Raw genomic sequence first — 26,052 nt, forward strand, 5'->3', positions numbered from 1 at the left:
GAATTGGAACCCAATATTCCGTAAGGCAAAGGAGTTGCGACTACAACCAAGAATCAACTGCCCAGCAAAGTTCAACATAACATTTCAGGCAAGGAGAAAGTCATTCAACAAAACAAGGTATTTCCAGAGCTTCCTGACCAACACGCCAGAACTCAATAGGCAATTTGATCTTCAAATGCAGGTCTCAAGAGAATCATAAAAAGGTAAACGGGGGAAAAAAGAAAAACAAAAACTTGTTACTCAATTAGGGCAAACTGTTTACCTCCCTATAAGGGAAGATGATACCTGTTAATCTTGAGAATTGTGCAGCTATTATGATAAAAGGGATTTACATAGAGGGAATGGGTATAAAGTAAATGATGTCATGTCAAAAATATGATTTAAGTATGAGAAGGGATTGTAATAGGAGGTGTGAAAAGGAGGAAGCAGAAAATGGCAAATTACATCACAGGAAGAAGTACAAAATTATAGTAGAGAGTAAAAGGGGAGGGAGATGAGCATTGTTTGAGAGGTACTCTCATCCAATTTGTTTAAAGGAGGGAACAATAAACTTAAGTAGATAATCCTAACTAGCTCTATAGGCAGTAGGAGGGGAAAGGGAAAGAAAGGGGAGGGAGGCTAAAAGGGAGGGAAGAAGCAGTAAGAGTAAAGGGGAGTAAAAGGGAGGGGGGCTAAAAGAAGGAGGGGAAGGCTGCAGGAGTAGGTGGTGAAAAGTAAATACTATTGAGGAGGGGAAGGGAGACAGGAGAGCTAAAAGCACAAATGGTGGGAAAGAGGATAGAGGGAAATACACAGATTGTAATCATAACTGTGAATGTGAATGGAATGAATTCTCCCATAAAATGGAGACGGATAGCAGAATGAATTAAAAGCCATAATCCAACAATATGCTGCTTAACTAGAAACACATTTGAAGCAGGGGGATACACATAGGATAAAGGTCAAAGGATGGAGCAGAATATATTGTGCTTCAGCTGATGTAAGAAAGGCAGGAGTAGCAATCCTAATCTTAGATAAAGCAAAAGCAGAAATAGATCTAATCTAAAGGGATAAGGATGGAAACTATATCCTGCTAAAAGGCACCATAGACAATGAAGCAATATCATTACTAAGATTAACAAGTATCATCTTCCCTTATAGGGAGGTAAACAGTTTGCCCAAATTGAGTAAAAAGTTTTTCTTTTCCCCTCTTTACCTTTTTATGCCTCTCTTGAGACTAACATTTGAAGATCGAATTTTCTGTTGAGTTCTGGCCTTTTTGTCAGAAATGTCTGGAAATCCCTTATTCTGTCGAATGTCCATCTCCTTGCCTGAAATGTTATGCTGAACTTTGCTGGGTGATTGATCCTTGATTGTAGTCTCAGCTCCTTTGCCTTTCGAAATATCATATTCCAATTCCTTCTATCTTTTTTTTTCATTATTATTTTATTTATTTATTTTTAATGTTCTACAATCGTTACCATAAAACTTAGATTTTTTTACACACACCCCCCCCATCATTCCCCTCCCTCCCCAAGACAGCATACAGTTGTATATAGGATCTACGTATACTTTCCTATTGAATGTGTTTTCACTATAGTCATGCTGTGTAGATGAACTAAAATAAATGGAAGAAATCATATAACAAATCAAAACATAATACACACACACACAAAAGCATGATCTGCTACATTTTGCAATTGAATTCCATAGTTCTTTCTTTAAGTATGAAAAGCATTTTGCCTTTGAAAACCATTGGAAATTTTTTTTTTAAGTTCTTGCATTATTACCAAGTTCCAAGTCTACCAGAAAAAAACTCTCATACACTGTGGTCATTGCTGTGCACAAAGTTCTCCTGGTTCTTCTCCTTTCTCTCAGCATCAGATCATATAAGTCCTTCCAGGCCTCTCTGAAGTCTTCTTGTTCATCATTTCTTATGGCGCAATAGTACTCCTTTACATTCATATACCATAATTTATTCAGCCATTCCCCAGTTGATGGGCATCCCCTTGATTTCCAGTTTTTGGCAGCTACAGAGAGTGCTGCTATAAATGTTTTTGTACATGTGGGACCCTTTCCTATTTTTATGATCTCTTGAGGATACAATCCTAGTAGCGATATTGCTGGGTTGCTTCGATCTGTTAATGTAGATGCTTCAAGGTCCTGTGGTTTCTTTCTGACTGGCTGTAGAATTTTCTTCTTCACTTGATAGTTCAGGAATTTGGCAACAATATTTCATGGTGTTTTTAGTTTGGGATCCCTTTCAGAAGGTGAATGGTGGATTCTTTTGATGACTATTTTGCCCTCTGGTTGTAGCACTTCTGTGCAGTTTTCCTTGATAATTTCTTGGAAAGTATCATCCAGACTGTTTTTTTCATTGTGGCTTTCTGGTAGGCCAATAATTATTAAATTTTCTCTCCTGGATCTGTTTTCCAGGTCAGTTGTTTTTCCAGTTAGATATTTTACATTTTCTTCTATTTTTTCATTCTTTAAGATTTTGTTTGACTGATTCTTGATGTCTCATAGAGTCATTAGTTTCTGCTTGTCCAATTCTAATTTTTATCAAATTGTTTTCTTCAGTTAACTTTTGCATTTCCTTTTCCATCTGTCCATTTGTTTCTTTTAAGGAATTATTTTCTCCAGTTCTCCAGTTTTTGTACTTTCTTTTCCATTTGTCTCATTTTTCTAGTTACATTTTGTGCTTCCTTTTCCATATGTCCAGTTTTCTCAGTTAGGTTTTGTGCTTCCTTTTCCATTTGTTCAATTTTCCTTTTTAAAGAGCTCTTCTTTTCATACAGTTCTTTTTTTCATACTTTTAAAATCTTTGACTAGTTTTTCTTTTATTTCCTTCTTCAGCTGTTCGTGCATGCGAGCACTTCATAGTCACTTCTGAAGTTTTAGATGGGAGTACAGTCTCAATACTGACCTCTGATATTGGTGTTTTGGTCCTTGTTCCTGTAGAAAGATTCTATGGTCTTTTGCTTCTTATTCATGATGATGAAGCTTTGTGTATTGTGGCCTCTGGTTCTTTCAGTTAGAAGCTGGAGAATCTGGTGCTGCTGCTGGTGTGAGATAGCAAAGGGCAGGTGCCTTCTTTTCTCTTTGTTTTATGTTTCCCTGGATTAGCCCTAGAGCTATGTTGTTAAGTGTGGGGGAGGAGTGGTCTGGTCAGAGGTGATCTCCTCAGCTGAGCTAGAGCAAAAGCAAGCTCAGCTCTTGATGGTCCTGGCTGCTCTATTGTCTTCCTGTTTCCCCTGGAGCTCTGAGGCACTCCTGGGTCCTAGTGCAGGTTTCTATCCCCTTGGGGCTTCTGTCCTTCCGGTTTGTCTCTGTCACAGTAAGAGGAATATTCTTTAGCGATTTTCCTCACCTCAGGTGCTACAAGACTGTTTGCCCCTTCTGTTGATCCCACTGATCCAGGATTTTTCTGGGGAAATATTTTATGGTTCTTTCAAGGTCAGTAAGGGGAGTGAGAGAGAGCATTTACTGATCATTCCACCATTTCGGCTCCAGGAATTTCAAGTAGGTGCCTTACAGAAGTTTAATCTGTGGACTGAAAGTCTCAGGAGCTGCTGTGGCTGATACCTGGGGCTGTCACTTGCCCAGCTCCTGCTGGTCTCCCACCCTGAGCTGCTACTCTGCCGTTCTGTTGTGCTGCCACTGCCTCAGGCCACCCTGGGGATTTCCTGCTAGGCTGCACTGCTCCTGCTGTAGGCTGTGGGCTCATGCCCACAGAACAAATCCTTCCTGTTAACCTTCCAGTCTGTCCTGGTCTATGAATCTGCCACAGTCTGCCTCCTATTGGATTCTGCACCTCCGAAATTTGGTGAGATTCTCTTTCTAGAGGTGTCTGAAGGAGTTTGTCTAAGAGCTTAGGTGAGTCGTTGCTCTCACTCTGCCATCTTGGCTCCGCCCCGCCCTGGTTTTTCTTAAGCTAATTTGCCTTCCTTGTATAAGCTCGAAAGTTTAGCGTGACTGCTTTTTAATCTTTTCAATGAGGTTTGTTTATTGTCAATGATCAGGTGGATTTTCCTACTTTTAGTAGTTATACTTTTGACTGACCACACCTCATTCATGGGTATTGTTGTTGTTCAGTCATTTCAAATGTGTCAGATACTTTGTGACCTCATTTGGAATTTTCTTGGGAAAGATACTGGAATGGTTGCCATTTCCTTCTTTAGCTCATTTTACAGATGAGGAACTGAAACAAACAGGGTTAAAAGACTTGCCCAGAGTCACACAGCTAGTAAGTGTCTGAGGCCAGATTTAAATTTAGGAGGATTAGTCTTCCTGACTTCAGACCTGGCACTCTATCTACTACACCATTTCACTACCCCATTTATGGTATGAGTTCTCCCTAGACTGAGGTATTAACTAATTACTTTTTCTTTGTGAAGGTGGTGGTACTTTTTAAAACACAGATACTTTTAATTTTTTTCCAGTTCCAAATTTTCTCGCTTTTGTACCACTCCCTGACCAATTGAGAAGTGAGAAAAACAAAACCAATTATAACTGTGTATAGTCAAACAAAAGAAATTTCCACATTAGCCATGTTCCCCCTTCCCCCACAACAGATGAAAGCAAGAAAAAGGGAGAAAAATATGCTTCCTTCTATACTCTGAGTCCATCAATTCTCTATCTTAAGGGAGATGGCATGCTTCATCAAGTCCTTTGGAGTTGTGATAGATCATTGTGTTGTTAGGAGGTTACTAAGTCTTTTAGAGTTGATTAGGTTTACAATATTGTTGTTGCCATGAAGAGCATTCTCCTGGCTTTGCTCACTTCGTATTTGTTCATACAAGTCTTGCCAGAATTTTCTGAAACCATCTCCCTTATCATTTCTTTCAGCCCAGTGGTATTCTATCACATTCATATGCCATAACTCTCTTAACCTTTCCTCAATTGATGGGTATCTCCCCTACTTTCCAGTTCTTTGCCACAACCAAAAGAGCGTTAGCTAATCACCTTCAGTGTTCAGTTTTCAGTTTTGATTTTATGAATTAACTGGCTTCTCATTCATTCATTCTACTGAATTGTGAAAGAATTATGTTTTATGCATTTAATTTTTGTGTGATTAAAAATTATTCTGACATCTACTTTAAGAATCTGGATTTTTAAAGTATATAAAACAAAAAAGCCTTGCACATAGTAGACACTCCCTAATATTTTGCCGGGTTAATATATTTTGGTCTCTTCCTGTGTGCAAAATTCCATTCTCTGTTAAAGTTTAATACCTGGTCTCTCCCCCTACCCAAATCTCTTCTCTTAGATATGGTTGTGGGAGAGAGAGTCAGTTAGCAATAAGGAAGACTATCTGAAAATCACATTTTTCAACTAGGTAACTTCCTGGTTTGTTTTTTCCCCTCATTTAAAAAATATTTAGGTTATAAATTTTAGTTGAAAAAAAATGATAAATATAACTTATTAATCCAATGCTGGTTTGAGGTATCAGTTTGTAAAATTTATTATAATACTAAATATCATTCCTTTCTCACCTTCCTTCCTTGGCTTTGTAAATTTATTTTCTGGGTTCATAGGATTTTTCTTGAAATGAAAAGTAATATTTACCAAATTCTCCAATCTGTTTTATTTTCTACAACAAATGGCAAATTCTTCTGTGAATGAGGCTTTTTTGTTAAATCTGTTTCCAAGGTAGGAAAGAGCTTACCTAAAAGCTTGAAATATCCAAGTAAGATTTTTGAGATCATTCTTTACAGTTGACCAAAGCCTCTGGCAGACTGGAGATAGGTAATTCTTCTATGTTTTGCATCCATACCTGTGTGTGTGGGAGGGGGTTCTCCGCTCTGTCTGGGCACCTACTAATGTTACGTGGGATAGAACATCTGTAAATAACCAGTAAAAATGAAATTGTGGCTTTTTATACAGGATATGCTCCATCTCTGATGTATGTCAATGATCTTTTACTGGATTTCCTTCATTCCTATGGGTTTTAGAACTGTAATTGGTGAGAGAGTAAGTTAACTTCATTCTTGGACCTATGTTTGGGGATCTTTGATGAGTAGGTAGAGGCTGTGCTGTGCTGTGCTATCTGTGCTGATAAGTGCTTAACTACCAGCTCCAAAAAAAAGTGTATATAGCTCCCAATTTTGACCTTAATCTGTATTAACATCTCCATCATATTATTAAGTCTAGAAATCAACCAAATAATAAATCAAGCCCTGTCACTGAAAATTAGTAGTTGGAGTTGGTAAGAGCAGTCTTCGACATACCTACCCCTGGCTAGAGTCAAGACAGGAAATGGGAAGAATCATGCTCTCTCCATGGCTGACCTTTTAATTTACTGGGATTATTCACAGAGATAGAGCTACCTGCTATTGTGGTTTGACTGGATTCAGAGCCCAGGGTTTTGTTTTTTGTTTTTTGTTTTTTTCTGTACATAAATGAGCAGTAGATCCTTAAGTTTCTTTATGACCCATCAAAAAACAAATGTGCCATTGAGTCTGTTCCCAGCCTGAATTTATAATTTAAGTCTACTGAGCCAATTTCTAGACTCTAAAGTATACTACAGATATAGTAAATTCACTGTCATTGACTCAGGGATTTTTTTTATAATACTTCATATATTGGGGGGGAGGGTGTCTTGCACCTAAGATGGCAGCAGACAGTTATCAGGGGCTAGAATAGACTCTTAACATATTGTCATTTTGTGCATACCCTTTGATTCAGCAATATCTCTTCTAGGAGTGTATCCCAAAGAGATCATAAAAAAGGGAAATGGTCCCACATGTACAAAAATATTTATAGCAGCTCTTTTAGTGGTGGCCAAGAACTGGAAATCAGGGGGTTGTCCATCAACTGATGAATGGCTGAACAAGTTGTGGTATATAAATGTAATGGAGTACTATTGTAGTATAAGAAATGATGAACAGGAGGACTTCAGAAAAGCCTGAAAAGACTTATAGGAACTGATGCTTAGTGAAATGAGCAGAACCAGGAGAACATTATACACAGTAACAGCCACAGCATGGGAGGACTGTTTCTGATAAACTTAGCCCTTCTCAGCAATGCAAGGACCTAAAACATTCCAAAGAACTCTTGAGGCAAAATGCCATCCACATCCAGAGAAAGAACTATGGAATCAGAATGCAGAATGAAGCAGACTATTTTCTCCTATGTTATGTTTTGGTTTGATTTGGTTTTTCTCATGGTTTCTCCCACTCATTTTAATTCTTCTGTGTAATATGACTAATGTGAAAATGTGTTTAATAAGGTATGTGTAGAACTCATATAAGATTGCATGCCATCTCAGGGAGGGAGGGGGAGAAAATTTAAGACTTATAGAAGTAATTGTTGAAAACTGAAAACAAATACATTAATTTGTCTGTATTTTGTCAGTATTTGACAAAATACTGTCATTTTGTCTTTGAAGTGGGCTGAGGAGGGGGAAGGTTCTACATGACAGAGGACAGAAAAAGAAAGAGAGAAGTAGTTCTCATAACCTCTACTTAGGATCAACACCTCTTTTTCTCTAGAGGATATGAATTGTTAGACCCTTCGAACTTTTATCTTCTGACTTGTAAGATGACCATTGAGTACATAATGAAGTATAGATTACTGGTGGAGTTATGTCAGGGCCTAAATTTACCTTGAATTTAAATCAGCAAACAAGTTTAAAAATTGATTTCTGATACTTAATAAGTTATGTATAGTATTTCTTTACCTTACTTTGTATTTTTACTCTGGTGACACTGAATAAGTAAGAAGTTATTTCTGTCTTTTTAATAGGTTCTTATTGATGTCTTTTTTAATATCATCATAATTTTCCCTAGTGTTCTTTCCTTTATGCCTCCCATTTGGAGAGCTATTCCATAAAATGTAATATTTTTAAAGATTTAAAAAAGCTAACAAATCAGCATAACTCTCAATAATTGTCAGTAAAAGTCTGAAAATGTATATAGTGGACTACATTTATTTATTTATTTGTTTTGAGCAAACATTTTATTTATTTTTAGTTTTCAACATTCATTTCTACAAGTTTTTGAGTTCCAGATTTTCTCCTCATCTCTCCCCTCCCCGACTCGAAACATTATGCCTTCTGATTACCCCTTCCCCAGTCTGCTCTCCCTTCTGTCATGCCCCTCCCTTCCCTTATCCCCATTTTCTCTCTTTTCTTATAGGGCAAGATAGATTTCTATACCCCATTACCTGTATTTTTTATTTCTCAGTTGCATACAAAAACAATTCTCAACATTCATTCCTTAAACTTTGAGTTCCAACTTCTCTTCCTTCCTCCCTCTCCACACCAGTGGACTACATTTATTGAACCTCCTACTTCTGCTGAAGGGTGGGATGGGGATGTCTTCTTAAATTTATTCATTGAAGCCTTGCTTGTTCTTTGTCATTACATTCAATTTTGACTTTTGTGTGAGTGGTGGGGGGCTTCTTTCCATTTTATATTGTTGTAGTTCTTGTGTTTATTGTTTTCTTGACTACTTACTTCATCATGGATCAGTTAAGGTAGAAAAATTCTTTGTAGTCAACATATTTATTGTTTTTTATAGCACGGTAATCTGCCATTTTATTCAAGTAGCAGTGTGTTTAGCCATTTCCCAGTGGATGGACAGCTACTTTTTTTTTTTCAGTGCGTTGCTGTTACAAAAAAGTGTTGCTTATGGGAGCTTTCTTCCTATCCATGACTTCCTTGATGTATAAACCTATTAATGGAATGTATGGGTCAGAGGGTATGAATATTTTTTAGTCATGCCATGTGTTTAATTTCATTTTGTTTTCCAAAATGGTTTCACTGATTAATGGCTCCTCCAACAATGCACTAATGTACCTATCTTCCCACAACCCCTTCAACTTTTAACATTAACTGTCTGAATGTTTTATCAAATATTAGTTGAATATTTGGCTAATAATCAATTTTGCTAAATCTTACTTGTTTTTTCCTAGGGCCCCTTGGTTATGAATGTGCTTCAGTTTTATAATGCCTCCTGCTATGGCAGACGTCCTTGACATTTGGGCTGTGGATTCTCAGATAGCATCAGATGGCTCCATTCCTGTGGATTTCTTATTGCCCACTGGGATCTATATCCAATTGGAAGTACCTCGGGAGGCCACTATTTCTAATATTAAACAGGTATGTTAACAGATGGTATTTAAAAAAAGTTATTCTGATTGTAACAAAAAAAAAAAACAAAAAACCCGAAAGTATTTCATATTCGTAGCAGAACAAAAAGGATTGTACTTGACACTGTAGATCTCTGTTATACATAGCTTGCTTTTCTTTTTAAAGTATATAATATATTTAGCCTGTCATTTTCAGAACCGCTTATCTGTGCTATTTTCTGGCCTTCCTTCTGCATTTTAAAAAAAAATTGTCTCAGTTGATCCTTGTTAGGGCCCAGCTCTGGACCTTGGCCTCCTGTATGGAAAGTAGAGACACCTGGAGGTGTTAACCTGCCTACGTGGCATGCTAGCTGGTCTAGCAAGCTACGAGGTACTGGGACCGCCTCAGTAACAGGGTAGGCTCCGCCTACGGGGAGGAACATGGGAGGAGCTCGGGTGCCTAAAGATATACTGGAGCATTGCGGGGATCCCCGGGGAAGTGAATGAACAATTAAAGAGTGAACTGCTGCCAACTCGGGTGTTCTGTCTAGTTATTCCCCTCCCCCGCGGGAGGGACCAGGGACGCCTGAGGACCGACAAAGACGTAGATCTTGAGGTAAGATTCCAAGCGAAGCCCAGGGAGGGAAAGTTAGTGTAGGGAGCCCGGGAGATTTAAATAAGTAAAAGGAGCATGGGATATTTAAATTAGTGCAGAAAGCCCGGGACATTACAGATCCTCTTATTTTTTACTTAATTTTTTTAGGCTACTTTATTGAACCCCATTGACCCTCTTCAAATTGGAGAAAAAAATATTTCCAAACCTCACCAAAGTCATTATAGCAATTGTGAATACATATTCATACAAAGAAATTCACACATTAGGTATGTCCCCAAATTCTACAACCAGGTACTAATTTTAGGACCTTTCTGCTCTATTCACTTATTGTTTAATTGAATTCAGTTCAACAAACATTTATTAAGTGCCTCTGTGTTGGGTACAGTACTAAGTTCTGGGGACACAAATAAGAAAAACAGACAGTCCTTGCCTTCAAGGAGCTTACAGTTTAAAGGGGGGGGAAATAACTCAGAAAAAGAAACTGAAAAGCAGGGGAGAAGGGAAACTAGAGTATGTTATTTAATGTAGTGAGCAGGAAGATTGTGAGCCCATTATAAAGGAAGGCTTTGGGAAGACATAGAGTGCTTCTAGCCCTCCACTCAGAGGGGAGACAAGCCTGAGGCTGAGTTAAGAAAGTGTTGAGTATCAGAACCGAATTCATTCTTTGTGGCGTTGAGATTTCAAGTGATAATATGCTTTTTAAATGAAAGATACTATGGGATGGGAGATGGAGAGCTCACCTTAAGGGCAGGGCAGTCTGTCACATACTGACTGTGTGACCCTAAAGAAGTAATTTAATCATTCCTCTCATCACCCTTTAAGCCTATAAATTACAGAGAAGTTCCTGATCTCCATTGGTAGAAGGATCTTTCTCATTTGGGAGTTCTTTATGTCAAGAAAATCACATTATTTTCTACCTAATGTATTAAAACTGATTAGAAAAGAGAATGAAGGTAAATAAAAGTAAAACTGAATAAAACTAGAATATCTGAAATTGAAGACTATAAGCAGTGTATTAAACATGAGAGGAAAATGTGAAAACTTTTACATGCTTCTTTTTTAAGTCCTTACATAGATAAATGTCAGACTGATACTCATTCCAGTAAAATTGTCATTGAGGACCTAGTAGATAATATGCTCTCTACTCAGTTATATAATTAATACCATTAGGAAATTAGAAATTCATGGGGTTTGGAACTGGAGGTCGCATTTAGGATCACCTAGGACAGCCTCCTCATTTTTCAGATGAGGAGACAAGATCATGCAGGTTGAGAGATTTACCTGTTATTGAAGTGGTCACTAGCAAAGCTAGGATTTTAATGGGTTTTCAGGCTCCAGGACCAATGTTCTGTTTACTATATCTCAGTTTTACATTATCCCAGCCCCTGAGAAATTTAGTGACAAAGCTAATACAAATGAAACAACTAGAAAATAATACAACATAATTTTGACCATGCTGAAATTGAATAGTAAAGATAAAAAATAGTAAATACATTTTTATTCTTATTAGAACAATGGCCATCTCACACATGGAGGCATAACCACTATTGACTGATCCCAATTAAAACTTGTTTAAAGTGATTAGTCACAGACCCAGATTACTGGAGAAATGTTAAGTACTCATGGGTAGATCAAGCCAATATAATAAAAATGACCATACTTCCTAAATTAATTTATATCTTCAGTGTTCTGTTGATCAAACTCAAAAGAAGGCCAAAACATTATCCTGACCCTCAAAGAACTCGCATTCTAATGAGGGGAGGAGAGAGAACAACATAGAAGTCACCCATTTAATACAGTCTATTAAAAGTAGATACATAGTTAACTAAAGGTAGAGACATCCTGTCATGAAGGAATAGCTAAACAAATTGTGATTTCTGAACGTAATGGAATGTTTGTGTGCCAGATGAAATGATGAAATGGACATTTACAGAGGAAACTGGGAAAGAACCCTTTGAGCTGATAAAAGTGAAATAAGCTGAAGAATTTATACCATGACAGAGAAAAATGATGCGGAACAAACTTTAACATTTTTATCAGCACAATTATAAGCCATGAATCTAAAAGCATGAAAATAAAACATGCCCTTCCTGAAAAGTGATAAACTTCAAATTTAGAAAGAATAATACATTGTTTTAGATATGGTTAATGTGAGATTTTATGACTTGAGGACTGTATTTTTCTTTTTTTCCTTTTTTAATTTGCTCAAGATAATGAGAGGGAAAGACAAAGTAATAAAAATACTTTTTAATTGAAAAAGAATCTAAAAAGTGAAAAGATCAGTCAAAATATTTCTGCATAAAAATATTTGATATTATATTTCTGTCGAAATGATGAACAGTGAACTGCAAAGTACTATGTGAGCATTGTCCTTGAAGTTTTCTTCTATGTTCAAATTATTTGATTACTAAATGTCTGCTGATTTCTTAAATTTTGTTACTTTAAATAGTTTTTTTAAGGCATTGATTCTTTTTTTTAAATTTTTTTTTTTTTGAGGGGTGAGACAGTCAGGGTTGGGTGATTTGCCCAAGGTCACACAGCTAATAAATGTGAAGTGTCTGAATCTGGATTTGAACTCAGGTCCTCCTGACTCCAGTGCTGGTTCTGCACCACCCAGCTTTCCCAGCATGCTTCATAAGGGTGATGAAATAGTTTATGTTGGATATTAATTTCTAGGTAGTTGATGCTTTGGGTTTTTTGTGGTTTTTTTGGTTTATTATGCCTTTTGCAAATTCTAGTACATAGTAACAAAAATATTTCATTTCAAATATCATATTTTTCCCTCTATTTTTAACCAAAAGCAGGTTTGGGGGCCTTTTTCCTCTTTCATTTACTTTACATTCATATATACAAAGATGTTTTTGATAACTGTAAGCTACTTCAAAAAAGATGTTACTTATCTAGTATCATAGGACAATGAGGTATTCTATGTAAGTTAATAGAGAAATTTCATGGAAAATTAATTTTTATAGTTTATGAAACTTTATGTTATCAAGATGAGTAGAGCAGGGAAAAGAAAAGGGAGAATCTGAGCAAAACAGAATTAATGACTGTCTTAAAGTCATTTTCTTGCTTTGTTGAACAACATGCCCAACAAGTAGACACCCAGTCATCTTTGATTAAAGAGCTCCAGTGTAGTTCATCTTGCTTTTGTGTAATTCTTTTAGAAATCATAGAGCTTTTCAGTCTCCTTACTAAACTGTGCTGCCTAAAACTTTACATAATACTTTAGATCAGAGTTGCAGTCCTATATGGTGTAGTCTGATACCAGAGGGTGGTGCTAGCACTATTTCACAGAATTTCAGACTAGCAAAGAACCCCAAAAGCAATTCTGTCCAGAGTAAGGATCTCTTATGCAACATGCTCAGCCAAGCCTTTGCTTGAAACCCTCCAATGAAGCACAGCTTCATTACCTCCCAAAGTAACCCTTTCCAGTTTTATGTATCTCTAATTGTTAAGGAGTTTCACTTATATCAGATGTACACTTTCCTCTTTACAACTTCCATCCATTTCTCTTTTATTGTACTTTGGAGCCAAGCATGACTAATGTAATCTTTCTTCTTCATAAAGCCATTTGCATATTTGAATACAGCTTCCATCTTCTTTTTTAAGTTTTCTAGTCTTCAGTCTACACAGTGCTATTCTTAACCAGATGTAATGTCATGATCTTGAGACACTTCACTAAATTAGTTGTCCTTGTTTGTACCCTCTCCTGCTTCTCAACGTACTTCTAAAAGGATGTTGTCCTACATGACATAGTGATGTCATGTGGCCAATTGAGTTTGCATTAGCTAATTATTTGAATTTTGGAGTACATTTTCTTGTCAGTGCTATGATTTCCAGGTTAGGCCCACCCACAAAAAAGCCCAACTAACTAATCATGTGTCATACTAATGGTGCTGTTTTATCTCCATCTAATCACACTGCTGTTGTTATTAGAAATCGAATTTCAAGTAACCGCAGCAGTACCTCTCTCTGACCAAGTAATGCTGAGCAAAATTTGCTTTGTTATGGGAAAGGAAGGAGGGGAAAGAAAAGGTTAACTAGTTACTTAATTCTCTTAATATTTATGAGACTGGGGCAGGTAGGTAGTGCAGTGAATAGAGCACCTAGAGTTAGGAGGATCTGAGTTCAAATGTGACCTCAGACACTTGTCACTTCAAGTGACCCTGGGCAAGTCATTTGACCCTGATTACCTCTCACACCTTCTCTCCCCCCGCCCCATATGAGAATAGAAACTATTTCTGTGTACTTGTATATCTGTAAAAGAAAGGCATTCCTTTTTACATGTCTGTGTTTAAAAGCAGACATCCATGTAGACCTATCATAATCTCAGTATTCTGAACTGATTGTCATAAAGGAAAAACTGTCATTTTTTTAGGGTTCCAGACTTAGACTGCACCTTTCTTCTGTATTTATAAATTCAGAATTGCCTATCATCTTACCTCAGTCAGTCAGTCAACATTTATTAAGTGTCTACTTTGCACCAGGCACTGTGCTAAGCATTGGGTCTATAAAAAGAGACAAATGATAGTCTCTGCCCTTAAGGAGCTTACAATCTAATGGGACAATGTCTGAGGCAACATCCACAAAACACTTTTAAGTTATATTTTATATAGATTATCAGGGGAGGTGGACTTTATTGGAGATCCAGTTTATGGCCAACACTAGATTTGGAGTCATGCAACCTAGGTTTAAATCATGGCCCTTCTGCTTATCTGTATGACCTAGGCAAAACATTTCACTTTTCTCGCCCTGTTTCCTCATCTATAAAATGAAGGAATTGGAATAGATGATTTCCATGGTCACTCATAGTTCATAATCTGTTATACGAGGATCTTCTATAAAATGTTTACTCTGATAACAATAATTATGCAATTGTATGAAGTTGGTATTCTTTTTAGCAACACAGATTTTAACTCATTTACTACTTTTCTTTCTGTGCATCCATGACTTTCTATTACTCCTCCATAGGGGGCTTACACAATGTGTATGTTAAAGAGCATATGACTCTTCACTGTTATTCCTCTTCTCATTTTGTGAGAATCCTCCCTTTTCCACATGTATTCCTCTTTGTTCAGTTCTTTGTGGGTAACATGCCCTTTTCATGCCCAGCATGTGATACTTCACATGCTACTTGCTGTTGATTTTAATGAATTCTTCACAGACTCTGGTATTCTATAACTTTGCATCTTCCCCATTACCCAACGAAGGCAGGTACTAGACATTTTTTTTTCATTTTTTAAGCAAACTAAAAATAGGTCCATCCTTTCTCACCATATATTCCCTTAATTCTTTCCACTCTAGGGTTTACCCCTGCTCCTCTACGGTAACTGTTCTGTGAAAGGCACCAGTGCCTTCCTGATTGTCAAATCTAGTGACTTTTTTTTCATTCTTTATATTCCTTGAGTTCTCCATATCATTTGACTTATCTCTAGTGAAATATACTCTCTTCCTTTTGTTTCAGGAATACCTTTCTCTCTTTGTTTTCTTCCTCTTTTTGTAACTACCCTTTTCTTTCTTTTCCTGCTCATCTAAGGTAGGTGCTTCTCAAATTCCTGTCTATGATTACTCTGCTCTCTGTGCGTTCTCATTCCTAACAATTTAATTCTGTCTCATAGCTTTGCAGAATGTCAAATATAGATGTTCAGGTTTTCATTTTAGATTTTTGAGGGGAGCAATAAGATAGATAAAATGTCTTAGGAAGATTAATTAATATTAGAGCCAATTTTCTTGAGTGGTTAGGAGACTGTTGTAGCAATTCAGCCATGAGTTAATAATTAGGTTGAGGATAGTGGCAGTGGAAATTGAAAGGACGGAACAAATCCGAGATCAGTAAGCAGGCATTTGTTGAACATTTCCTACATTCTAAGGGAAATAGAACAGTCTTCTGTTAATAAGCACCTACTATGTGCCAGGTATTGTGCTTAGAACTTTGCACATATTAATTCATTTGGTCCTCACAAATTTTCATTTACATTTGAGGGAACTGAAGCAGATATCAGTGAATGGACTTGCCCTGGTTTACACAACTAGTGTCTAAGGCCAGAAAGAAAGGTGAAAGCATGGTCCCTGCTCTCAAGGATCTGGCATTCTAATGAAGAGACAAGTAACTGTGTGCATATAGAATACCTAAGGAAGGGGCACTGGGGAAGAAACACCAGGAAGGATTTCTTGTAGAAATTAGGTTTGAGCTGAGTCTTGAAGTAGGTCATAGAATCCACAAGGCAGTAATGAGGAGGGAGAGCATTCCAGGCATGGATAAAAGACATAATCAGGTGATAGAGTGCATTTCCAAGTAGGAGAGTGTCACTGTATTGTTTTGCAAGAGAGTAAAGCGTAAGAAGTCTGGAAATACGGGAAGAGCCAAATTGATTAGGCCTTTACGTGCCAAACAGAGAATTTTATATTTGATCCCAGAGGGAATAGAGAGACGCTGGAGTGGATAAAGCACATTGTCAGGAAGATTATGCTGGCATTTGCATGGAGATTGGGTTGGAGTAGTGAGAGACTTGAGGTAGGGAAATCAACCAGAAGGCTAATGCAGTAGTCTAGGTATTAAGCAATCAATGCCTACACTAGGGTGGTAACTGTGTGAATAGAAGGAAAAAGGACATAAAGGAAAGATATTGTGAAAGCAGAAATAACAACATTTGACAGCATAATGAATACATGGGTTTTGTATGAAATGACACTTAAGTTTGTGAGTATAAGTGACTGGGAGCCTTTGCCATTAGGAAATTAAAGAGGGGAAAGGGTATGGGTAGAAAGTTAATGAGTTCTCTTTTGATATATCGTTTGAGAACTTTACAGGGTATCCAGTTTGAATCGTCCAAAAGGCAGTTGGTAATGGGAGACTGAAGTTCAGGAGAGAGTTTAAGTCTTAATATATAGAGCTGGTAATCAGTCATCTGCATAAGGATGATCATTGAATCCATCAAAGCTGATTAGAGAGGATAGAAGAGGGCTCATGGCAGCCCTTTAGGGGTAAAAGATTCACAATTAGTAGGCGTGAAGTAGATGAATATCTAGGAAAGGAGACTGAGAAAAATTGGTCTGACAAGTAGGGGAACCAGGAGAAAGAATAACAACTTAGACAAGGGAAAATATCCAAGTAGGGAGAGTATCAGCAGTATCCAAAGCAGCAAATGGGTCAAGAAGGATGAGAATTGATTAAAGGCCATGAGGTGTGTTGATTAATGAATGGTTCATTGATAAGTTTGGAGGGAACAATTTCAGTTGATTAATGAGATCAGAAATCTGATCAAAGAGTGAGAGATGAAGAAGTGATGGCAGATGTAGGGGACTAGAGACATGACAGATCTCAGGGTGGGCAGATCGAGTATTTTTGTTTGACATGGGAGGTTCTTTGGTGTTATTGTAAGTAGCAGGGAAAGAACCAATAGACAAGGAAAGACTGAAGATTAGAGAAACCGTGGGTATGGTAGAGGGATCAGTCTGCTGGGGAAGGTAGGAGGGGATGACATCAGGGATGCCTGTAGAGAGGTTTCCTTTGTCAAGGAGAAAGGTTAGCTCATAATCTGAAAGGGAGTGAAGGAGAAGATAGGGTGGGCAAAGGTTTTAATGACATGAGATGATGAAGAGGGGAGAAGAAGGAGCTCTCAATGACATTTGGTGATGTTTGAAGCAAAATCCTCTCCTGAAGGGACAGTTTTGTGGGGGGCTTGAGGAGAGAGGATAATGGTTGGAAAAAGCTGTTGTATCAAGTGGTATAAGTGAATATATCAGAGAGATGTAAAAGGATGGTCTCACGGCAGTAAGGGCCAAATTGAGATAATGTTATATAAATTTGTAGTGGACTGTTTGGCAGAGTTTTGTGATTTTCTTCAACTCCATTCAGCAGCAGAAGGCTGTAATCCAAGCAACTGTAGCACAAGGGTTGATCAGTGATCAGAGATGGAACCAAGCTAGGGTGGTAGTTGTGAGTAGATAGGAGAGGTCAGATGAAAGAGATGTATCAGTAGAAATTCAAGATTTGACAGTGGGTGAGAGGAGCCAAGGATTCCAAAAATAATATAATTTCTTCTTTTAAATAAGATGTGCCTATTTGGGGATCAACAGGTTCTTCAAACTTAGAGAGCTAGAGGGCTAGAGGTCATTTGGTCCAATGGGGATTACAAATCCAGCACCCTTCTGTAACATCACACTGCCTACTTATTGAATTGTGGTGCTTATGACTTGAAAAATTAAGTCATTCTCTTTTTTTATTTGCTACTTCTTACCCTATGAACATAATCTAAAAACCAGGAGAAAATATATAAATGTTGTAGTTTAAAAATAAATTGTTGACAAGAATTAGCCAAATGCGATGGAGATCTCGGAATCAAAATTTGAATCTTTTTTTTGGTAGCGTGTTACAGTAGCCAGTGTCTTAGTGGAATCAATTCTTTCATGGTTAGAGGAAGAAGAATAATTGGCTAAAACAGACATCTATGAAAGAACTGAACCAAGTTTCTTTTTCTTGGTTTCTGGAATTGGCTATTGCTAATTTTGAAAGAGATGACAAGATCTCTTTCTCATTTCCTTGCCCTGTCAGCATCATTAGTCCATATCACTAGCATTAGCTTCTCCCTCCAACCATGAAAGATGTACCTAATTTGAAAATAAAGATAATGTAATTTTTTTTTTGCTTTGTTGTACAGCCAGTTTTGCTAAAACTTGACTTATGCATCTCCCCAAAGCAAAATTGTGTAATTCAAAACTATAGGACTTATGGGAAAAAACTATTAAGGTCACAGTGCTCAAAAAATTTTGTCAGTGATATAAAAAAAAGATGGGAACCTGATAATGGTAGCACAGTTTCATATGTAGGAAATCATTAAGAAATGTATAAGTACTACAATAACTCAGAAGCTTCTGACTGCTGCTGCACTGAGTAGGGGAAGGGACCTAGGTAGAAGGGGTACTGTATGGACAACATTTCTGATCACAGCTCTTATTACACCAAAAGATACGTAATAAATATGACACTTTGCCTTTAAAAAGACCTGAAGTTTGCTTGTGGAAATGGGCTTTAGAAGCATCACAGCTTGTGAGTTATTGTGAAGTGGTACAGATTTCTGTACTCTTGATGTTGCAGGAAAGAAATTGTGCATATGCAAACTCAGAATTCAAGTTATGCTCAAATTGTTGCTTTATATATCAGTTGTGGGACAAATTTACATTTTCAAAACAAGTGTTACAGTAGAACTGACTGTATGTTTGTCTAATTATTATTTGCAGATGCTATGGAAGCAAGCTCACAGCTACCCTATGTTTAACCTTCTTATGGAAATTGACTCTTATATGTTTGCATGTGTAAACCAAACTGCTGTTTATGAGGAGCTTGAAGATGAAACAAGAAGACTCTGTGATGTCAGACCTTTTCTTCCAGTTCTTAAAGTGGTGACAAGAAATTGTGACCCAGGGGAAAAATTAGACTCCAAAATTGGAATTCTTATAGGAAAAGGTAATGTTTATTTTAGTGTTGAGGTTTTTGTTTGTTTTCCTTTTATGTGGGAAATAATTGCTATCATAAATATGCAGAAGGGTATTCATTATATACATACACGTAGATTACATACACAAATGCATGCATGGTATTTCTGTTTTTAGGTCAGGTGATTCTGAATGAACCTTTAGCATCAATTCTTGTGAGGTAATAATCATCACTTTACTAGCTTCTTAGCTCTCTGTTTTTCAGCCAAAGATTCTTACTAATATTGATCTGATTTTAAAGCTAAATTGTATTCTAGTTTCTGCAGACTAACTAGGCAGAGTAATTGACAAATGAAAACACAGCATACCATATAGCTTTTTGTTCTGTATGTTTCTGTATGTAAATATCTCAAGTGACCAGTGGGGTGAGAAAGACTATTCTTGCAGAGGTGGGCATGGTCAAGAGCCTTCATGTTCTGAGCATTATAGTGATTTAAATATTAAAGCAGTATGGTGATTTAAACCCTTGAAAATGAGAAAAGACTTAACGTTCCTAATGTTGTGGGAGATGGACCTGAAGTAGAAGCATAGAGGATGTGTTAGCCTGAACTAATTTTTAATGACCAACAGACTTTTTTCTGGAAAAAGAGTTGCAAAAATAGAATATGTAATGATGCCCATATTGTTAGACTTGATTGATGTGTTTGGTTTTAATGATTTTTTTCCCCTCTCGTTACAAGGAATGGTTCAATGAATAAGGAAGGGATTAAAAGTATATTTGGATATTAAGGTGATATGCAAAACTACAAGATTAATTCAAAGTTGTTTTTCTTTTTAATAATTTTTCTTGGTTTTGCTTCATGGCTTACCAGAATATTCACAGTACCCAGAAAATTTACCCTTTTTTCCCCCCAGAGCTACTATTGTATTTAATTCTTACCTAATTCTAAGCCATTTTATTTTTAAGTTTTATTGATGTCTTTCATTTTTCATGTATCCCTTTTATTTCCCCTTAACTTCCCTCCCAATATTGAATTCTCTCCCATGACAAAGAAAAGTAAAAAGTGTCACAGTGGCCATGTATGCCACTCTATATCACATTCTATCTCTGTACTCTCTTACCACTTTACTGAAAAATGGAGGTATGTTTCAACCTTTGTTCTTCAGGACTGAGATTAGCCATTACAATTTGTCAGAATTCTGTTACTTAGTGTTGTTTTCACTACATTACAGAAGTTATTGTGTAGATTGTACTTGTGTTTCTGCTTAATTCCCTCTGAATCAATATATGTAAGTTTTCTCAAGTTTCTTTGTCAATTTGAATCTGTCATCCATTTTATGTACCTTAATGGAGAAACATAGTTACCCTTTGACTATTCATGGTAATGAAGAGGACCTGTGTTTTTTATCTTAGAATGGATCATGAAAAGCTCATTTATATTTGACTTTTGAATATTGTGGATGTTCATTTCACATTGGATTTTCCTCTCAAATTGCATGTTTCTTAGTTGAATTTTAGAATAATTTTGTATTTTGGAATCACTGTAATAAGGTGGTAGCCTAAAGACTTATTGTAAGTATTGGGAAAAGCTGGCCAAAGAGTAATACGCAAATGTGATGGAGAATTTGGAAGACCGGCCAATCCACTTTAAGATCTTAGCTAAAAGGATTCTATAGGATCTGCTTCCTGTTCACAACTTTCTGTTGGTGCATATTCTTCTAAGAGCCTCAACAATTGATATAGCTTCAGGCACATGCATCTAAAGACATAGAAAAATTAAACTTGAGCTTTCATAGTGCATGTACTATTTAGCTTTAAGTTTAGGCCCTCTGGCCTAAGAGTTAAAAACATAATTTCATAATTGCCCTTAATACTGTTGAGAACTGAAATTTAAATCCCACTCCCCCCAGACTGCTAATAACTCTTTATTACTTGCCATAGCGCTTTATTTCTTGTAGTCATACATGTGTCAAGTACATTTAGGAAACAATTTATGGATAAGTTATGATGTGCATGTTTAGAAATTAACAATACATTTAAGAAACAGTTTAGTAAACTTTAGAATGGACTTTCATTCAAAAAAATAATAAGTCAGGAGTTACAGTTGCAGATTATGTAATGCGATAAACACAATTAGGGACTGATGAGGTCATTCTTCCTGGTAAAACAATAAACAATTGGTGAGACTGTAACTTCTGTTAAGACTTAGGAGCAAGCTTGTTGCCTCTGCCTAGACCCACAAGAAGACAATGAAATCTTTACTGATACAACTGAACTAACTAGTCTAAAAATATGCTTTCCTGAAAGTTGATGTGCCTGATCATTTCATTTTTTTAATGCTCAGTGTAATTTTAAATCCATCATCTGGTTTCTGATTTTTCTTTATGATGAGGTAATATCTATATCTGTGTATATTCCAGCAGAGATATACTATGAGAGTCTTGATCAAAGCATTTTCATAAATCATTTTAAAGAGATCTTTTTATTTTGGTTTTTTGTTAAACAAGGCCTTGATTTCCTTTGCTTAAGCTTTTATTGTGATACCAGTTACAGAGTTTAAGAAATGTGTACTTGTAGATATTAATTTTAGTCAAGAAATACTTATTAGTAGTTTTTTTAACCTAGAAAAAGGTTCTATTTGACAGTTTTTTTAAAATAGCACTGTTTAAATCTACAAAATAATTCTACCCAACTCTTGCTAGTAGATGTATAAGAAAGGTATTAATAAATAAAATTACTCAGCATATAATTCAGTGATCTCTCTTCTCACAAGTTTTCTGATTGTATTGGTAGTATGAAAAAGTCTCTTTTGGTGAGTCTTCCTTTTATATGAAGAGCAGCCTTTTTAAGCTAAATCAAAAGACTTGGTGAAGTTTTCAACAAAATTATCAACAAATTCCTGAGTATTTTACTTCCCTTCAGTGGGCCTCCACTTTTAATCTTTCAAATGACTGAATCAGACTAAATATTCTCAGATGACCCTTCCACCTCTGCATTTCTTGATCGTATTTCAATCAGTTGTTAATAGAGTATTGAGAATAAAAATAGAATGAATGAAACACAACCCTGTTTTCAAATATCAAACTCACAGACTCAGAGACTCAGGCACACATTCTGGTGTTTTATCCCATTCTATGGCTGAAGGTTATTTGGGTAATGATGTAGAAAGAAAAACATAGAGTTTGCTTCTGATAATTCTTTCAAAGGGCAATCTGTTTATTGATCATCAAATTGCTTATGTTATTATAGAGGACCTCCTCACAGTCAAATTTTGTTTCACTGTCCAAATCCAAGTTTTAATGTTCAGTTAATTATATTTATTAATATTTCGTGAGATGATTTATTAGAATAATCACAGACTTAAAAGAACCTTTAGAGTACTTTGAAGTAGGAGTGGTTCCTAATTAAATACAGAAAAGTAGAATGTCTTACTCAGTTGTGTACTTAATATTTTCAGTGTTTAAGCATGGCTACTGCTGTTTGAAGCAGCAGTATACATATAAATTACTTGAAACATTTTCAAGCCCTAACACTTTATTGATAGAAACTTCTACATTGATAACTAAAGTTTATAAACAGTAGAGATACACAGTTTTCAGTAAATGCTAACATCTCATCATTTCAAAATAGGTATTGAAGTAACATTTCTTCCTAAGAGTTTGTTTTTGTGTTAAAGATCCTTAGTGTTGGGCTATACAAGTCTGTTCTTTCCTGAAATTTAAATTTATCTTTTAGCCATGTAAATTTAACACTTTTAATAATTTGCTCTTGATACCTTTCAAGATAGGTGCTTGTTTTTCTCCCTGGTTTTGTATCTACTTCTTTGAGATAATCATACATCCACGTTAACTTTCATGAGTGTATTTATCTTCGAATTGTACAATACAGTTCTTTTTTACTTGATTGGCTAGTTAAGTGATCATCCTATTTTGAATTCATTTAGGTCTCCATGAGTTTGATGCCCTGGAAGATCCCGAGGTGAATGAGTTCCGAAGTAAAATGCGCCAGTTCAGTGAAGAAAAGATCCAGTCCCTTGTGGGATTGTCTTGGATGGATTGGTTAAAGCACACTTACCCACCAGAACAAGAACCTTCCATTCCTGAAAACTTGGAAGATAAACTTTATGGTGGAAATCTTGTGGTAGCTGTCCATTTTGAAAATTGCCAGGTGGGTTCATATGATTCTAATGCAGTTTTTAACATTTTCACTTGGGATTCCAGTATTAGCCTTGTAGATTGCTGATAGACCATTCATTGAATTCTCAGCATTGAAGTCAAATGAAAGAAATGACGAAAATATAATTCAAGACCATTTGTAAACTGGGCTACTTTTAGGTATTGATTTAATAACTTTTGTTGAATAGATTTTCCCATCAAGATCCATATCTTTATACAAACGTTTGCCTAGGGTATTCCTATTGTTTTTGAAAGGAGGGAACATAATGTACAAAAAAGTGTAGAGGATAAAGCAGAGTATAACAGCACTCTCCTCTCTCTCCTTATTTCATTAGACTAAACTTTCCATTTTACTCATTCCATGGTACTTAATGCTTAAAATTCATTACTTCCTGTTAGATGGTTTCTCCCAGTGATGTCAGACATGCCCAGACACATAAATGCAAAAGAACTACACATATGCTCAGTCTTCTTCATGAAAATTTGCTTCATAATGCATTCTCAGGAATCGCTTTCATCATAAAAGTAGAGACAGTCTTTACTTTGACAGTTGGATAATTAAAAATTCATAAATGTAAATAAAATTGGGAGAGAGGAGAGCAACTAGTCAAGGATAGTTTCACCCCTTTTCTTGTGGTAGTAGTTCAGTGGCATCTTAATGGAGTGATGTTACTCTCCCCCGCTCAACCCTCCTGCTCTAGTCGATATCACAGTTGAAAAAATTTGAAATGGGGCTTTGAGAAAAGATTTTCCAATTCTCTGATGGTAGAAAAACAACTTCAGCAGTTCCTGTTTTACAGTAAGCCATTGGTTGTATTGCTGAAGTAAAAGTAAAACCAGTTGTGGTAATGCTTAGACCAGAACAAAAACAAGTCTTTTGACTTTTAGTTTTTGGAGCCTGAAAATTGACTTTTAAATCAACCTTTGCTCCATTTCTTCTCCTTACTTTCCCTAATTCATCAAATGGACTTGTGCTTTAAATAGTAACTTTTTCAGCTGTTCTCCAATTTCTATCATTTTTCAATTTATACTGAACAGGAGGAAATTTTGATGGAAAACATAGAAACATAAGGGGGAAGTGTTTGAATCTTTGATTTCTTTGTTCTAAAAAGATACAGATGAAACCTACTCTCCTAAACTGCTGTTAAAAGAGGTATTTTACACACCTTATTTTTAAACTAATTTGTCTTCCTGGTTAAATAGCATTATAAAATTTCTTTTTTTTACCTCATCTTAATTGGATTAGAAGCATTAGGATCAATCCTAATTCAACTTCCTAATGCCTTGTAAGAGATACCTATACAGTATTCTTTATATATGGTCATCTAGGCCTTTCTTAAATGTGTTTAGTTAAATGAATTTTCAACTTCACCATACAGTGTTGGACAATTCTAATTGTTAGCAAATTGCTTTTTAAGATACTGAAATTAGTGAAATTTTTACTGAATAATTCTGGTTCTGGTTTTTTTGCAGCTTATATCTGTCTATTCCATCATGTATAACGCATCATGTATTTCAAGGTAGCCTTCTCTAATGTAAACATTTGTAGCCCTGCCATCAGTTCTTTGTTTGACATGATTTCCAGATCTTGGCTTCTGATTTTTGTTCTGTTCATAATGTTGTACCTAGAACTGAAAATATTAGTGTATATATGATTCTTTGAGTTGAGAGTAGTGAGATTGTTGCCTCCTTAAATCTGGACATTATGCAATTATAAATTCACTATGAATTGGAAGTCATTATTTTAACTGTAGTTGGGAAGTGCTATATTAGAGCTGATAATTTTCTATTGAAAGCAGAGAAGCAAATAATGGTTAAACCTTGATATTCTTTTGTAGCAGCTTAATGCATCAAAATGATTGGAATCTCAGGGTATTTAATTTTGAATGGTATTGTGGCCCCCAAAAATTTCAATGTAAGTACAGTATTTTGTTATTTAATAAGTTGATTTCTCTTTTTAAAAGGATGTGTTTAGTTTCCAAGTATCTCCTAATATGAATCCTGTCAAGCTAAATGAGTTGGCAATCCGAAAACGGTTGACTATCCATAGAAAGGAAGATGAGGTTGATCCCTATGACTATGTGCTACAAGTCAGTGGGAGATTAGAATACGTATTTGGTGATCACCCATTAATTCAGTTTCAGGTATGTAAATTGTTATAATTTAAAATCAAATATTAAACATTTTAAAATTTATGATTTTTAAACATACAAACTTAATAGCTAGCAAATGAAATGAGCATTTATATCTCCATTGTAGAACATAGTAAGAGTATTTTATATGAAACTACAGGACTCTTATGTGCTTCTTGTTTGTTGGTTATTTTTTTAAGGCAGTCAGGATTAAGGGACTTGCCCAGGATCACACAGCTAGATTTGAACTCAGGTTCTCCTGATTCCAGGGTTGGTGCTCTACCCACTTCACCACCTAGTTGCCCTTTTCCTTTTAAATACATAACAAATCCCAATATGTAACTTTCCAGTATGTACTACTTCTCTGTAATTCTTTCTGTCCTTTCTGTTGTCTTTTGTACGTCTTTTAAAAAAGAGATGCTTTAATTACCCCCTCTTCTTCCTTTCCTCCTTTTCTTTTCTACTCTTACCCTATTCTTGGTACCACCACTCTTAGAAAAGTAGAAAAAAAGAAAAACAAAACTCTTGCAGCAAATATTTATAGTTGAACAAAATGAATTACTACATTGGACTGGTTCAGAAATGTATGTCTTAGTCTTCATATCTTGTATCTATCATTTCTATTAATAAATGGATATC

At 36.1% G+C, this 26,052-nt stretch overlaps 1 protein-coding gene across 10 annotated transcripts in view; it reads left to right on the plus strand.

Annotated features, from left to right (window-relative positions):
- Positions 1 to 26,052, plus strand: part of PIK3CB (phosphatidylinositol-4,5-bisphosphate 3-kinase catalytic subunit beta) — a 186,125-nt gene that overhangs the window by 99,273 nt on the left and 60,800 nt on the right. For 9 of the 10 annotated variants that reach the window (XM_072613527.1, XM_072613529.1, XM_072613533.1 and 6 more), the window contains 4 exons: positions 8,896 to 9,082; positions 18,911 to 19,136; positions 23,050 to 23,273; positions 25,246 to 25,425. In XM_072613527.1, coding sequence (XP_072469628.1) covers positions 8,912 to 9,082; positions 18,911 to 19,136; positions 23,050 to 23,273; positions 25,246 to 25,425 — 801 coding nt within the window. In that variant the 5' untranslated portion in view covers positions 8,896 to 8,911. Of the gene's footprint in view, positions 1 to 8,895; positions 9,083 to 18,910; positions 19,137 to 23,049; positions 23,274 to 24,409; positions 24,435 to 25,245; positions 25,426 to 26,052 lie in introns of those variants that run through there. The other variant, XM_072613536.1, reaches the window with a different exon arrangement.

The sequence above is a fragment of the Notamacropus eugenii genome, chromosome 5 (genome assembly GCF_028372415.1).
Source record: "Notamacropus eugenii isolate mMacEug1 chromosome 5, mMacEug1.pri_v2, whole genome shotgun sequence".
NCBI lineage: Eukaryota > Metazoa > Chordata > Mammalia > Diprotodontia > Macropodidae > Notamacropus > Notamacropus eugenii.